We start from the raw sequence: 15,294 nt of genomic DNA on the forward strand, positions 1-15,294 counted from the left end.
CCTCTGTTTTAATAAGCTAAATTTTTTTGAACCTGTAGTATAACTTAGAGCTAGACTTATGTCATCTCAGTGATTCTCAGTGTTTCTTTGGGTCACGGATTCCTCTAGGAGTCAGATTAAAGTTATGAAGCTCTCTAGAAAGTACATGTATACACAGAATTTTGTTATTCTGTTTATCTTTTACTTAGATTAAGCTTAAAATCTTTGACACTGAAGACAGGTTTATATAGCAGAGTTACTTGCCCTCTTTTTTAGCTTATTTCAGATGAAATCAGGCAAGCTACGTAAGAAAACACTATATTAGAACATTTCTAAATTGTCCTTAATTGACTGATTTATTTTTATAGTTGTGAACTTACTTTATAGTCTCTCTGAATATAACTAGCAATGGGACAATGGCAGATAATATGTGACATGTGTATTCTATACAGTATTGGGTATGTGAGGCATTGATGAATGGAACAGTTGAAAGTATTTTGTAAAGGTGTATAGCCTTCTAGCCTGATATCTAAAACCAGTAGAAAAATAGTGCAAAGACCAGACTGTTTTCACCATGGTATCTCAAGGAAGCTAAAATTAATGCCACCTGTTCTCTCTTTTTTGCCCCATTCTCTTTTTTTGTATGTGTGATTTAAAAAAAAAAAAAAAAGCCAAGTTTACTACTGTAACCATTTTAACTATACACTACAGTAGTGTTAAGACTATAGTCATATTGTTGTGAAAATTGCTAGAGCTTTTTTATCGTGCACATCTGAAGCTGTGTACCCATTAAACTCCTCTTTCAGTCCCTCCCCTCAGCACTGTCAGCTACCACTCTACTGAGTGTTTCTATGAATGTGACCACTTTAGATACCTCATGTAAGTGAAATCGTATTGTATATGTTTTTTTGTGATTGGCTTATTTCACTTAATGAAATAATGTCCTCAGGATTCATCCATGTTGGATCAAGGAAATCACAGGATTTCCTTCCATTTTAAAGCTGAATAATATTCTGTTGTGTGTGTGTGTGTACATATATATACGTGCATATATATATATATATTTATATACCACATTTTGTTTATACATTTCATCCCTCGTTGGACATTCGGGTCACTTCCACTTGTTGATTACTATGAATAGTTCTGCTGTGAACGTGAGTGTGTAAATATCTCTTTGAATCCCTGTCTCCAGATCTTTTGGTTTTATAAGCAGGAGGGGTAGTGCTGGATCATATGGTGGTTCTATTTTTAATTTTATAAGGAAATGTTACACTGTTTTCCATAGCAGTTGCACCATCATATCACCCCACCAGCAGTACACAGGGGTCCTAGTTTCTTCACATCTAACCAGGACTTGTTGTCTTGCACAGCACTTGTAGTTACAGCACTGGAACCCCAAGTCAGGTTCCTTAGTTTTGTGGGCATTGTTTAGTGACTTGAAAGCCTGTAATAGAGTTTCTTAAAGATTGAAAGACTTTGAGTGGGGTTACAAAACAAGTACATTTATTAGAAAGAGACTTGACCACCCAGTAAGTCTCTGCTTATGGCACCTATGTGTGTCATTGAAGAGGAAATCTTAATGATGTCAGGTAATTCAAATTGTTAGGCTGGTGGTCTTCAGATAGATAAAGCAGCATTTGTAGTCAAAATTGGTAGCTGAAACAGTACGGCCTGACATAGAGCAACATAAAATAGGAATTAGAGGTCTCTTGATGTCACAGATTGAATATAAAATAATAGCATGCAACTCCCCTACAGCTTCACATTAAATAATTCATATCAATGCTTCCAGGTTCCATTTAGGTCCTAGTAAAAATTTTTCCTCATTTTGTACCTGGAGTCTTATGGACTTACTGTTGACCAGTGATACATTTTATATTTAACAACAGGCTAATATTTAGGATTGTCTTTCTTCCTTCTATCTTTAGATGGATGCATTGTTAGTGATGAAATTTCATAATTTCTTCCATAGAAAAAAATACTGTGCCTTCAGTCAAACACTGTGGCAGAGACTTTTCATTCCATTTGTTTATTGTTCAGTCGCTCAGTCATGTCTGACACTTTGTGACCTCATGGACTGCAGCATGCCACGCTTCCCTGTCCTTCCCTATCTCTAGGAGTTTGCTCATACTCATGTCTGTGCAGTCAGTGATGGCATCCAGCCATCTCATACTCTGATACCCCTTTCTCTTCCTGCCCTCAATCTTTCCCTGCATCAGGATCTTTTCCAGTGAGTCAGTTCTTTGCATCACATGGCCAAAATATTGGCACTTCAGCTTCTGCATCTTTCCTTCCACTGAATATTCAGGGTTGATGTTCTTTAGGATTGACTGGTTTGATTTCCTTGCAGTCCAAGGGACTCTCAGGAATCTTCTCCAGCACCGCAGTTTGAAAGCATCAATTCTTTGGCATCAGCCTTCTTGATGGTTCAACTCTCACATCCATACATGACTGCTGGAAAAACCATAGCTTTGACCATACAGACCTTTGTTGGCAAAGTGATGACTGTGTTTTAATATGCTGTTTAGGTTTGTCATAACTTTTCTTCCAAGGAGCAAGCATCTTTTAATTTCATGGCTGCAGTCTCAGTCCCACAGTGATTGTTTGAACCCAAGAAAATAAAGTCTGTCACTGTTTCCATTTTTTCCCCATCTATTTGTCATGAAATGATGGGACCGGATGCCGTGAACTTAGTTTTTTGAATGTTGGGTTTTAAGCCAGCTTTTTCACTCTGGTCTTTCACCTTCATCAAGAGGCTCTTTAATTGCTCTTTGTTTTCTGCCATTAGGGTGATGTCACTTGCATAACTACCACACAGTTGGGCTCATTTCACATAATAGCAAAGTTATGCTCAAAATTTTTAAAGATAGGCTTCAGCAGTACTTGAACCAAGAACTTCCAAGTGTACAAACTATTTCCAAGAGGGAGAAGTACCAGAGATCAAATTGCTAATATTTGTTAGATCATGGAGAAAGCAAGGGAGTTCCAGAAAAACATCTACTTCTGCTTCACTGACTATGCTAAAGCTTTTGACTGTGTGGATCACAGGTGTGGAAAATCTTCTACTGATAGGAGTACCAGACTATATTACCTGCCTCCTGAGAAACCACTATATGGGTCAAGAAGAAACAGAACCAGATACCGAACAACTGACTGGTTCAAAATTGGGAACAATTGACTGTTCAAATATTGTCATTCTGCTTATTTAACTTACATGCAGAGTACATCATGTGAAATGCTGGGCAGGAGGAAACAGAAGCTAGAATCAAGAAATATAAACAACTTCAGATATGCAGATGATACCACTCTAATGGCAGAAAGTGAAGAGGAACTAAAGAGCCTCTTGCTGAGGATAAAAGAGGAGTAAAAAAGCTGGCTTAAAACTCAACATTCAAAAATCTAAGATCATGGCATCTGGTCCCATCACTTCATGACAAATAGAAGGGGAAGAAGTGGAAGCAGTCACAGATTTTATTTTCTTGGGCTTCAGAATCAGTGTGGATGATGACTGCAGCCATGAAATTAAAAGACAGTTGCTCTACAAGCCTAGACAGCATATTGAATAGCAGAGACATCGCTTTGCCAACAAAGGTCTGAATAGTCAAAGCTATGGTTTTTCTAGTAGTCATGTACAGATGTGACCTTAGAGTTGGACCATAAAGAAGGCTGAGCATGAATATGAATTGATGCTTTCCAATTGTGGTGCTAGAGAAGACTCTTCAGAGTCCCTTGGACTGCAAGGAGATCAAACCAGGCAATCTGAAGGAAATGAGCCCTGAATATTCATTGGAAGGACTGATGCTGAAGCTGGAGCTTCAATACTTTAGCCTCCTGATTCGAAGAGCTGACTCATTGGAAAAGACACTGATGCTGGGAAAGATTGAGGGCAGGAGGAGAAGAGGGCAACAGAGGATGAGAAGGTTAGATAGTATCACCAACTTAATGGACATGAATTTGAGCAAACTCTGGGAGATGGTGAAGGACAGGGAAGCCTGGAGTGCTGCAGTCCATGGGGTCACAAAGAGCTGGACATGACTGAGCTACCGAACAGTAACAACAACCACATAGTACATCTTCAAGTGTTTTGAGACAAGTCTTCATTATCAAATGATTGTGCAAATTAGAACTGCCGTTATAAACTCTGATGATGACATTAGTGTATACTTTTATTGATAATACTGCCAGTCCTCCTTTATCTATACTTTTTCTATTTAGAAGAATCTCAACATATGTCTGGAAAAATATTATTACTTAACTAGTACCCAGTTACTTGAAAACAAACTACAGAGATTATTTGTTGATTACTTTTGGTAATAAGTGACTTACTAGTTTTTAACAGAATTTTCTCTCAAGTTTCTTAGCCTATTTAAAAGGCCATTTAAATAAAATACTCATCAAAATGTTTTCCCTAATTATATTTGTAGGATGAACTTTCTGATGTTAGCCAGGGAGGGTCTAAAGCTACCACTCCAGCGTCAACAGCTGCTTCAGATGTGGCAGCGATACCTAGCGATACTCCCTTGCATGAGGAGAATGAAGGAATTGTGAAGGCTGCAGATACACCAGATACGTCAGAGAGAAGCAAGCACATTGAAGTACAGGTAGTCCAAGAAACTAGAAACATATCAACAGGTAAGTAGCCTTAGTGTTCTCTATACTGGCAGAGTATTCAGTGAATGCAAATGATGCAGATGTGAGAAGGGACATCTCCGGGGTTGTCGCTGCTGCAGATTCATAAAATTGTACTCAGTTGTAAATAAGCCTAAAAGATGTGATGATTCAGTTAAGTTTTAGAGAGTAAAAATGGCGTGGGTAGAGAGTGGCTGGGGTTTGGAAAGCCTGAAAGGCAGGAGGACAGTCTTTATCTGCTCCCTGCCATAGGTCATTAGTCTCTGTCCTTAATCTCTTTGTATTTCACCCCTTAAATAAAATGAAAATACTGAGTTCTGGCCTGGTGTACAGTGCATTGTGTCCAAAGTAACACAAATGAAAACTTTTGTTGATTTTTTTTATGAAAACTTTCATTGATTTTTTATGAAAACTTTCGTTGATTTTTTTTTTAATTTCCATATTGACTGTTAATTGAATATATGACCTATTGTCTGTCTAACCTTGTGTTTCTCAGCTCTCTAAAAATTTTTGTGATCAAATGATGTATTTACAACCACAGAAACAATTTTCATGTCAGGGGCTGTATGTGTTATATGCGTTATTTTTTTTATCTTGTCCTTTTCTAAGGTTCTGCTGAAAATGAAGAGAAGTCAGAAGTTCAGGCAATCATTGAATCCACTCCTGAGTTGGATATGGACAAAGATCTCAGTGGATATAAAGGCTCAAGGTACTGTTCAGGTCTAATTGGGATATCTTACTTCTTTCCCTTTCCCATCTCCCCTAAGCACATTGCTGTTCCCCGGTCTCTGACCAGATAAAGTACATTCAGATGTTTTGCTGAAGAAATGTTGATGTTATATTTAAGTTTTCTCTTTTTGAAGCCAGACCTTGTACATAATTTACATGTTCTGTGGACTGTACCTTTGTAGCATCAGGGACTAGAAGCATGCAGAAGGATGGGGAAAAAAGACAGTGAAGGAGTATTCCATAAAGAAATATTCCATGGTTTGTGGAACTTGGGAAAACATAAAAGCAAAAGTGGGGAAAGTATGATTTGAAAAAACCTATTTCTTCCTCCAAATCAGGAAGAAGAGAATGTATTTCCTTCAAAACTATAATGGTTTCATTACTGCAAGAAATTAGTCTCATTTTAGTATCATTTTACATGGGGAGGCTGTTTAGTGATTAGAGGAGAATGGTATGTATCATCTTAATGAAGGTCGTCTGAATTGAAATTCTCCAAGCCAGAATACTGGAGTGGGTAGCTGTTCCCTTCTCCAGGGGATCTTCCCAACCCAGGGATGAAACCCAGGTCTCCTGCATTGCAGGCAGATTTTTTTTACCTTCTGAGCTATCAGGAAAACCCTAGGATAAGACTATATGCATTCTAATCCTGACCTGGATTTGAATCTGAAGTACGTTTCTATATCCATGAAAGAGAATTATGATAATACCTTAGATGATTGTAAGGAGTAAATGAATCAATATATGTTAAATCATTGGCAGAGTGCCCAGTTCAAAAGGTTAGCTCGAACATGACTGAGCGGCTGAACCGAACTGAACTGAACATTATTGTTACCATCATATAATTTTATCTTAATTATAACCTTAGGAGACAGATGTCCTTCCCTTCACATATAAAGAAACTCAGAGTTGTATACTACTTTGTCCAGACTAACAAGCGGTGGAACTAGCATTCAGTTTAAGACTTTGATTTCAAAGGCTGTGCCCTATTGAAATATTTTTTTCTTTATTGTTTATTTAAGAAATTAAATGATGCAGTGTATAAAAAGTGAAATTTGCTTTTCCATCCTCTCCTAAACCTACTTATTAACACTTGTGCCCACTTATCATTTTGAACCTCTTTTTAAAAATCAAAAACATATTTTTATTAGAGTAAAGCATGTATACAGTATTAAGGTTAAATGGTAATAACAAAATACTTCCCTGGTTGCTCGGATGGTAAATAATCTTTCTGCTGTGCAGGAGACCTGGGTTCAGACCCTGAGTTGGGAAGATCCCCTGGGGAAGGGAATGGCTACCCATTCCAGTATTCTTGTCTGGAGAATTCCATGGACAGCGTAGCCTGGCAGGCTGTAGTCCATTGGACTGCAAAGAATTGCACACTACTAAGCAACTAACCCATTTTTTTTTCAATGTTATGTATGCAGTATTAAGGTCAAATGGTAATACAAAGTATGAAGGGCAGTAGTAGCCCCTTGCCCCTACTGACCCTTCATTTCCATTCTCAAGAGGATATCTCTCACCACCGCTCGTGTCACTTTGCGTATTTATCTTTAGGTATCTGAATCACATCTTCATGTGCTATTCTTTGATCTCCCTCTTTTTCAGTTGGGATTCTGTGAGAAAATCAAGTCCTAATGCCCTACAGCACCCCATTTGTATAGTGAATTAACTATACTCCTGTGTGTCTGGAACAGTACTAGCTATGTATTTTCTTCGAAAAAATAGAGCAAATAGTCACTCATCATTTTCTGAATTCTGTGGATCACATTAGGACCATGGGTTTAAAAAAGGCTGCATTATTAGCTATTGACTTTATAGTGAAAGATGACAAGGACATAGCTATTTAAACCATCATCTTTCCTTTCATTCTCCCAGTATATTTCAGTTTCATTTAAATTAAGATTCACTGTATCATTATGATTATATAAATACTAACAACAGCCTACTCACAGATTATGCCATGATTACATTTCCTTTTCTTTTACAACTTTGATTTTCTTTAATTTTTAGTAAAGCCTCAGGGTTTTTTTGTTTTTGTTTTATTTCTTTTGCTTAGGTTTCTACATACCTATCACTATTCACTGACAGATATCCAACAAATCATAAATGTAAACATTCTCAAATGGCCAAATATAAAACCAGTTTCTTGGCAGCATCTATTTCCATTCTCCAGTGGTAGACTTTATTGTGTTTGCTCTGGTCCTGGAATTTACTCTCATTTTCTTGCTGGGAATTCTTTTCATGTCTCTCCTGTGTTCTGTTTCCTGGGCACTATGTCATCTGTTGTTGTTGTTGTTGTTCGGTTGCTTAGTCACGTCTGACACTCTGCGACCCCATGGACCTGTCCTTCACCATCTCCTGGAGCTTGCTTAAACTCATGTGCGTTGAGTCAGTGATGCCATCCAACCATCTCATCCTTTGTCACCCCCTCTTCTCCTGCCTTCTGTCTTTCCCAGCATCAGGGTCTTTTTCAGTGAATTGGCTCTGCACATCAGGTAGCCAAAGTATTGGAGCTTCAGCTTCAGCATCAGTGCCTTCCAGTGAATATTCAGGGTTGATTTCCTTTAGGATTGGCTGATTTGATCTCCTTACAGTTCACAGGATTCTCAAGAGTCTGCTTTAGCACTACAGTTCGAAAGCATCAGTTCTGTGCTCAGCCTTCTTTATGGTCCAACTCTCACATCCATACATGCTTACTGGAAAAACCATAGCTTTGACTAGATGGGCTTTTGTCCACAAAGTAATGTCTCTGCTTTTTAATACACTCTCCAGGTTTGTCATGGCTTTTCTTCCAAGGAGCAAATCCCTGGCTGCAGTCACCATCCCACAGTGATTTTGGAGCCCAAGAAGGAAAATAAAGTCTGTCACTGTTTCCATTGTTTTCCTATTTATTTGCCATTAAGTGATGGAACTGGATGCCATGATCTTAGTTTTCTGAATGTTGAGTTTTAAGCCAACTTTTTCACTCTCTTTCACTTTCATCAAGAGGCTCTTTAGTCCTCTTCGCTTTCTGCCATAAGGGCATTGTCATCAGCATATCTGAGGTTATTGATATTTCTCCCGGCAATCTTGATTCTAGTTCATGCTTCATCCAGCCCAGCATTTTGCATGATGTACTCTGCATATAAGTTAAATAAGCAGGGTGACAATATACAGCCTTGACATACTCTTTTCCCATTTGGAACCAGTCTGTTGTTCATGTCTGGTTCTAACTGTTGCTTCTTGACCTGCATACAGGTTTCTCAGGAGGCAGGTCAGGAGGTCTGGTATTCCCATCTCTTGAAGAACTTTCCATAGTTTGTTGTGATCCACACAATCAAAGGCTTTAGCCTAGTCAGTGAAGCAGAAGTAGATGTTTTTCTGGAATTCTCTTGCTTTTTTGATGATCCAGTAGATGTTGGCAATTTGATCTCTGGTTCCTCTCTGCCTTTTCTAAATCTAGCTTGTACATCTGGAAGTTCTTGGTTCACATACTGTTCAAGCCTAGCTTGAGGGATTTGGAGCATGACCTTGCTAACATGTGAAATGAGTGCTAGCATGTAGCTTGAGCATTCTTCAGCATTGTCCTTTTTTGGGATTGGAATGAAAACTGAACTTTTCCAGTCCTGTGGCCATTGCTGAGTTTCCAAATTTGCTGGCCTATCGAGTGCAGCACTTTAACAGCATCATCTTTTAGGACTTGAAATAGCTCAGCTGGAATTCCTTAACTCCACTAGCCTTGTTTTTAGTGATGCCACCTAAGGCCCACTTGATTTTGCACTCCAGGATGTCTGGCTCTAGGTGAGTGATCACACCATCACGGTTATCCAGGTCACTGAGATCTTTTTTTTGTATGTGTATGTATTTATTTTTTTTAGTGTGTGTCTTTATTGTTATGTGTATCTTCTGTGTATTCTTGCCACCTCCTCGGATTCATGTCATCTTGCTTCTTGACTTATGCCTTTGTTTTGGCAGAACATATTCGTACTAGCCTTGCTGGAAAAGGCTGTTTGCAACTAAGATTTTTGAGAACTTGAATGTGATATATGTCATTTAAAGGGATGATTCATAGTTTGATTGAATACAGAATTCTATATTGGAAAATCTTTGTAAGTTTTCCTTCACAACTGTGAAGACATTAATTCATTATCATGGTCAGTTTGGAGTGTTGCTATGTGGACTCTTGCTTTTTTATATATATTCTTTGTAAGCTTTAGGATATTTGTCCCTATTTGTTGTTGCTTTGTTTTTTCCTTTCTAAAAATCCATGATGATGTAGGGGTCTTCTTCTGTATCTGAGGTAATGTGTTTCATCTGCAAATTTTTATTTACAGTTGAGAAATTTTTTCTTTATTTCTCTTTGTCTTCTCTCTTTCTGGAACTATTAGGTAGATACTGAACATTCTGAACTGACACTCATAAATCCCTTTTCCCTCTTTTTTTCTATCTCTTCTATTTTTGTTGTAATTACTGGATGATTTCCCCAACTTTATCTCTCAACAGTCATCATTTTTTTTTTCCTTAAAAGCTTTTTCTTGGATGGTTACTTTTTATAACATCCTATAATTCTCTTGTGGATGTAGCTTTATTATGAAAATAAAATTATTGTGGGTTTGTTTTTTTTCCCAAATTTTTGCTGCTGTTTGCATTCATTGTCTCCTTTTATTCTCAGTACCCTATCACAGTCCGTGACTTTGGGGCTTTAAATTTTATAATGGAGGCTTTCTTTGGGTGTCTGGTGCTTTTTGGCTGTTTTGCTCATACTGAAGTAAAAGATTAAAAAGAGATGGCATGACTACACAGAAGAATTATATACAGAAAAGGTCTTAATGACCCAGATAACCACGATGGTGTGGTCACTCACCTAGAGCCTGACATCCTGGAGTGCAAAGTCAAGTGGGCCTTAGGAAACATTACTAAAAATAATGCTAGTGGAGGTGATGAAATTCCAGCTGAGCTGTTAAAATTGCTAAAAGATGGTGCTGATAAAATACTGTACTCAATATATCAGCAAGTCTGGAAGACTCAGCAGTGGCCACAGGACTGGAAAAGGCCAGTTTTCATTATAATCCCAAAGAAAGACAGTGCCAAAGAATGGACAAAATACCGTGCATTGGTGCTCCTTTTGCATGACAGTAAGATTGTGCTCAAAATCCTTCCAGCTAGGTTTTGTTGTACATGACCTGAAAACTTCTTTAACTCAATGAAACTACGAGCCATGCCATGTAGGGCCACCCAAGACGGACAGGTCATGGTGGAGAGTGCTAACAAAACGTGGTCCACTGGAGAAGGGAATGGCAAACCACTTCAGTATTCTTGTATGGAGAACCCCATGAGGAGTATGAAAAGGCAAAAAGATAGGACAATGAAAGATGAACTCCCCAGGTCAGTAAGTCCCCAATATGTTATGGGAGATCAGTGGAGAAATAACTCCAAAAAGATGGAAGAGATGGAGTCAAAGCATAAACAACACCCAGTTGTGGATGTGACTGGTGATAGAAGTAAAGTCTGATGCTGTAAACAGCAATATTGCATAGGAACCAGGAATGTTGGGTCCATGAATCAAGGCAAATTGAAAGTGGTCAGACAGGAGATGGCAAGAGTGAGGGTGAGCATCGACATTTTAGGAATCGGTGAACGAAAGTGGACTGGAATGGGTGAATTTAACTCAGATGACCATTATATCTACTACTGTGGGCAAGAATCCCTTAGAAGAAATGGAGTAGCCATCATAGTAAACAAAAGAGTCCGAAATGCAGTACTTGGATACAATCTCAAAAACGACAAAATGATCTCTGTTCGTTTCCGAGGCAAACCATTCAATACCACAGTAATCCAAGTCTATGCCCCAACCACTAATGCTGGAGAAGCTAAAGTTGAATAGTTGTAAGAAGACCTACAAGACCTTCTAGAACTCACGTCCTTTTCATTATAGGGGACTGGAATGCAAAAATAGGAAGTCAAGAAATACCTGGGGTAACAGGCAAATTTGGCCTTGGAGTACAGAATGAGCAGGGCAAAGGCCAATAGAGTTTTGCCAAGAGAACGCCCTGGTCAGAGCAAACACCCTCTTCCAACAACACAAGAGAAAACACTACACATGGACATCACCAGATGGTCCATACTGAAATCAGATTGATTATATTCTTTGCAGCCAAAGATGGAGAAGCTCTATATAGTCAGCAAAAACAAGACCAGGAGCTGACTGTGGCTCAGATCATGAACTCCTTATTGCCAAATTCAGACTTAAATTGAAGAAAGTAGGGAAATCCACTAGACCATTCAGGTATGACCTAAATCAAATCCCTTATGATTATACAGTGGAAGTGTGGAACAGATTCAAGGGATTAGATCTGATAGACCGAGTGCGTGAAGAACTATGGATGAAGGCTCACAGTGTTGTACAGGAGACAGGGATTAAGACCATCCCCAAGAAAAAGAAATGCAAAATGGCAAAATGGCTGTCTGAGGAGGCCTTACAAATAGTTGTGAAAAGAAGAGAGGCAAAAGGCAAAGGAGAAAAGGAAACAGACACCTATTTGAATGCAGAGTTCCAAAGAATAGCAAGGAGACATAGGAAAGCCTTCCTCAGTGATCAGTGCAAAGAAATAGAAGAAAACAATAGAATGGGAAAGACTAGAGATCTCTTCAAGAAAATTAGAGATACCAAGGGAACTTTTCATGCAAAGGTGGGTAAAGAAATGGTATGGACCTAACAGAAGCAGAAGATATTAAGAAGAGGTGGCAAGAATACACAGAACTGTACAGAAAAGATCTTCAAGACCCAGATAATCACGATCGTATGATCACTTACCTAGAGCAAGACATCCTGGAATGTGAAGTAAAATGGGCCTTAGGAAGCATCACTATGAACAAAGCTATGGAGGTGATGGAAGTCCTTTGAGCTATTTCAAATCCTAAAAGATGATGCGGTGAAAGTACTGCACTCAATATGCCAGCAATTTTGAAAACTCAGCTGTGGCCACAAGACTGGAAAAGGCCAGCTTTCATTCCAATCCCAAAGAAAGGCAATGCCAAAGAATGCTCAAACTATCACACAATTGCACTCATCTCACACGCTAGTAAAGTAATGCTCAAAATTCTCCAAGCCAGGCTTCAATAGTACATGAGCCTTGAATTTTCAGATGTTCAAGCTGGATTTAGAAAAGGCAGAGGAACCAGAGATCAAATTGCCAACATCTGTTGGAAAATCGAAAAAGCAAGAGAGGTCCAGAAAAATATCTGCTTTATTGACTATGCCAAAGCCTTTGACTGTTTGGATCACAACAAACTTCTGAAAATTCTTCAAGAGATGGGAATACCAGACCACCGATCTGCCTCTTGAGAAATATGTATGCAGGTCAGGAAGCAACAATTAGAACTGGACATAGAATAACAGACTGGTTCCAACATCAAGGATATATATTGTCACCCTGCTTATTTAACTTATATGCAGATTACATCATGAGAAACTCTGGGCTGGATGAAGCACAAGCTGCAATAAAGATTGCTGGGAGAAATATCAATAACCTCAGACATGCAGATGACACCACCTTAATGGCAGAAAGTGAAGAAGAACTAAAGAGCCTCTTGATGAAAGTGAAAGAGGAGAGTGAAAAAGTTGGCTTAAAGCTCAACATTCAGATAACTAAGATCATGGCATCTGGTCCCATCTCTTCATGGCAAATAGATGGGGAAACAGTGACAGCCTTTATTTTGGGGGGCTCCAGAATCACTGCAGATGGTGACTGCAGTCATGAAATAAAAAGATGCTTGCTCCCTGGAAGAAAAGTTAGGATCACCCTAGACAGCATATTAAAAGACAGAGACATTATTTTGCCAACAAAGGTCCATCCAGTCAAAGCTATGGTTTTCCCAGGTAGTCACATAAGGATGTGAGAGTTGGACGATAAAGAAACCTGAGCACTGAAGAATTGGTGCTTTTGAACTGTGGTGTTGGAGAAGACTCTTGAGAGTCCCTTGGACATCAAGCAGATCCAACCAGTCCATCCTAAAGGAAATCAATCCTGAATATTCATTGGAAGGATTGATGCTGAAGCTGAAACTCCAATACTTTGGTCACGTGATGCGAAGAACTGACTCAGTGGGAAAGAACCTGATGCTGGGAAAGATTGAAGGCAGGAGGAGAAGGGGGCAACAGAGGATGAGATGGTTGGATGACATCACCAACCCAATGGACGTGAGTTTGAGTAAACTCCAGCAGTTGGTATGGACTGGGAGGCCTGGCATGCTGCAGTCCATGGGTTTGCAAGGAATTGAACACAACTGAGCGACTGAACTGAACTGAAAACTTCCAGATGTACAAACTGGGTTTAGAAAAGGCAGAGGAACCAGTGATCAAATTGCCAACATTAGCTGGATCATACAGAAAGCAAGGGAATCCCAAAAGAACATCTGTACTCCTGCTTCACTGACTACCCTAAAGCCTTTGACTGTGTGGATCATAACAAACTGTGGCAATCTTAAAGGGATGGGAGTGCCAGACCACCATACCTGTCTCCTGAGAAACCTGTAAGTGGGTCAAGAAGCAACAGCTACAGCTTTAAATGGAGCAACTGACAGGTTCAAAATTAGGAAAGGAGGACTACATTGCTATATATTGTCACCCTATTTGACTTACATGCAGAGTACATCATGCGAAATGCTGGTCTGGATGAATCACAAGCTGCAATCAAGATTGCTGGGAGAAATATCAACAGCAGATATGCAGATTATATCCCTCTAATGGCAGAAAGTGAAGAGTAACTAAAGAGCCTCTTAATGAGGGTGAAAGAGGAGAGTGAAAAAGTTGAGTTGAAACTCAACATGCAACTAAGATCATGGCATGCAGTCCCATCACTTGATGGCAAACAGAAAGGGAAAAAGTGGAAGCAGTGATGGGTTTTATTTTGGGAGGCTCCAAAATTAGTGTGGATGGTTCCTGCAGTCATGAAATTAAAAGACTTTTGTTCCTTGGAAGGAAAGCTATGAGAAACCTAGACAGCAGGTGAAAAAGCAAAGACATCACTTTGCCAACAAAGATCTGTACAGTCAAAGGTTTGGTTTTTCCAGTAGTCATGTATGGATGTGAGAGTTCGCCCATAAAGAAGACTGATCCCCGAAGAACTGATGTCTTCGAATTTTGGTGCTAGAGTAGACTCTTGAAAGTCTCCTGGACTAGTAGCAGATCAAAGAAGGGAATCCTAAAGGAAATCAGTCCTGAATTTTCATTGGAAGGACTGATGCTGAAGCTGAAGCTCCAATACTTTGGCCACCTGATGTAAAGAACTGCTCATTGGAAAAGACCCTGATGCTGGAAAAGATTGAAGGCAGAAAGAGAAGCAGGCAGCAGAAGATAAAATGGTTGGATGGTATCATCAACTCAATGGATATGAGTTTGAGCAAACTCTGAGAGACAGGGAAGGAAAGGGAAGCCTCATGCCCTGCAGTCTATGGAGTTGCAAAGACTTGGACACAACTGAGCGACTGAACAACAACAAAGTTTTGGCGTTTGTTGTGAAGAATCTGCCTGCCAATGCAGGAGGCCTAAGAGACACGGGTTCTTTACCTCGGCTGGAAAGATCCTCTGGAGTAGGAAATGGCAGCCTACTCTGGTATACTGGCCTGGAAAATCCCATGTCCAGGAGTCTCGTGGCTACAGTCCTTCAGATCACCAAGAGTTAGACACGACTTTAGCGAGTGAGCAACACGTAAATGATACTGATTCTTCAGTTTTCTGCCTATAACATTTGACCTTGGCTTCTGTTGTTCAGGGAGTAATGCCAGGAAAAGGGAGGTCTCACTGCTCTGGAGGTTGGATTTAGGTTCTTATACTGCTTCTTGTACTTACTTTCATCCCATCCCTCTATCTTAATGTTTCTCTTGCATGCTTCTGTCTGTAGATTGCTGGTTACGTCAATTCATAAGCTTTTCATGAATTTTGGCCACATACTGACTTTCTCTCTAAGCACTGCT

The 15,294-nt window shown here is 39.4% G+C and overlaps 1 protein-coding gene across 11 annotated transcripts in view; it reads left to right on the forward strand.

The window, feature by feature from the left end:
- SPAG9 (sperm associated antigen 9) overlaps window positions 1–15,294 on the forward strand; it is a 152,299-nt gene that overhangs the window by 94,912 nt on the left and 42,093 nt on the right. For all 11 annotated transcript variants that reach the window (XM_069603657.1, XM_069603662.1, XM_069603652.1 and 8 more), the window contains 2 exons: window positions 4,407–4,614; window positions 5,221–5,320. In XM_069603657.1, the coding sequence (XP_069459758.1) occupies window positions 4,407–4,614; window positions 5,221–5,320 (308 nt within the window). The remainder of the gene's footprint in view (window positions 1–4,406; window positions 4,615–5,220; window positions 5,321–15,294) is intronic.

The sequence above is a fragment of the Ovis canadensis genome, chromosome 11 (assembly GCF_042477335.2).
Source record: "Ovis canadensis isolate MfBH-ARS-UI-01 breed Bighorn chromosome 11, ARS-UI_OviCan_v2, whole genome shotgun sequence".
Lineage (NCBI taxonomy): Eukaryota > Metazoa > Chordata > Mammalia > Artiodactyla > Bovidae > Ovis > Ovis canadensis.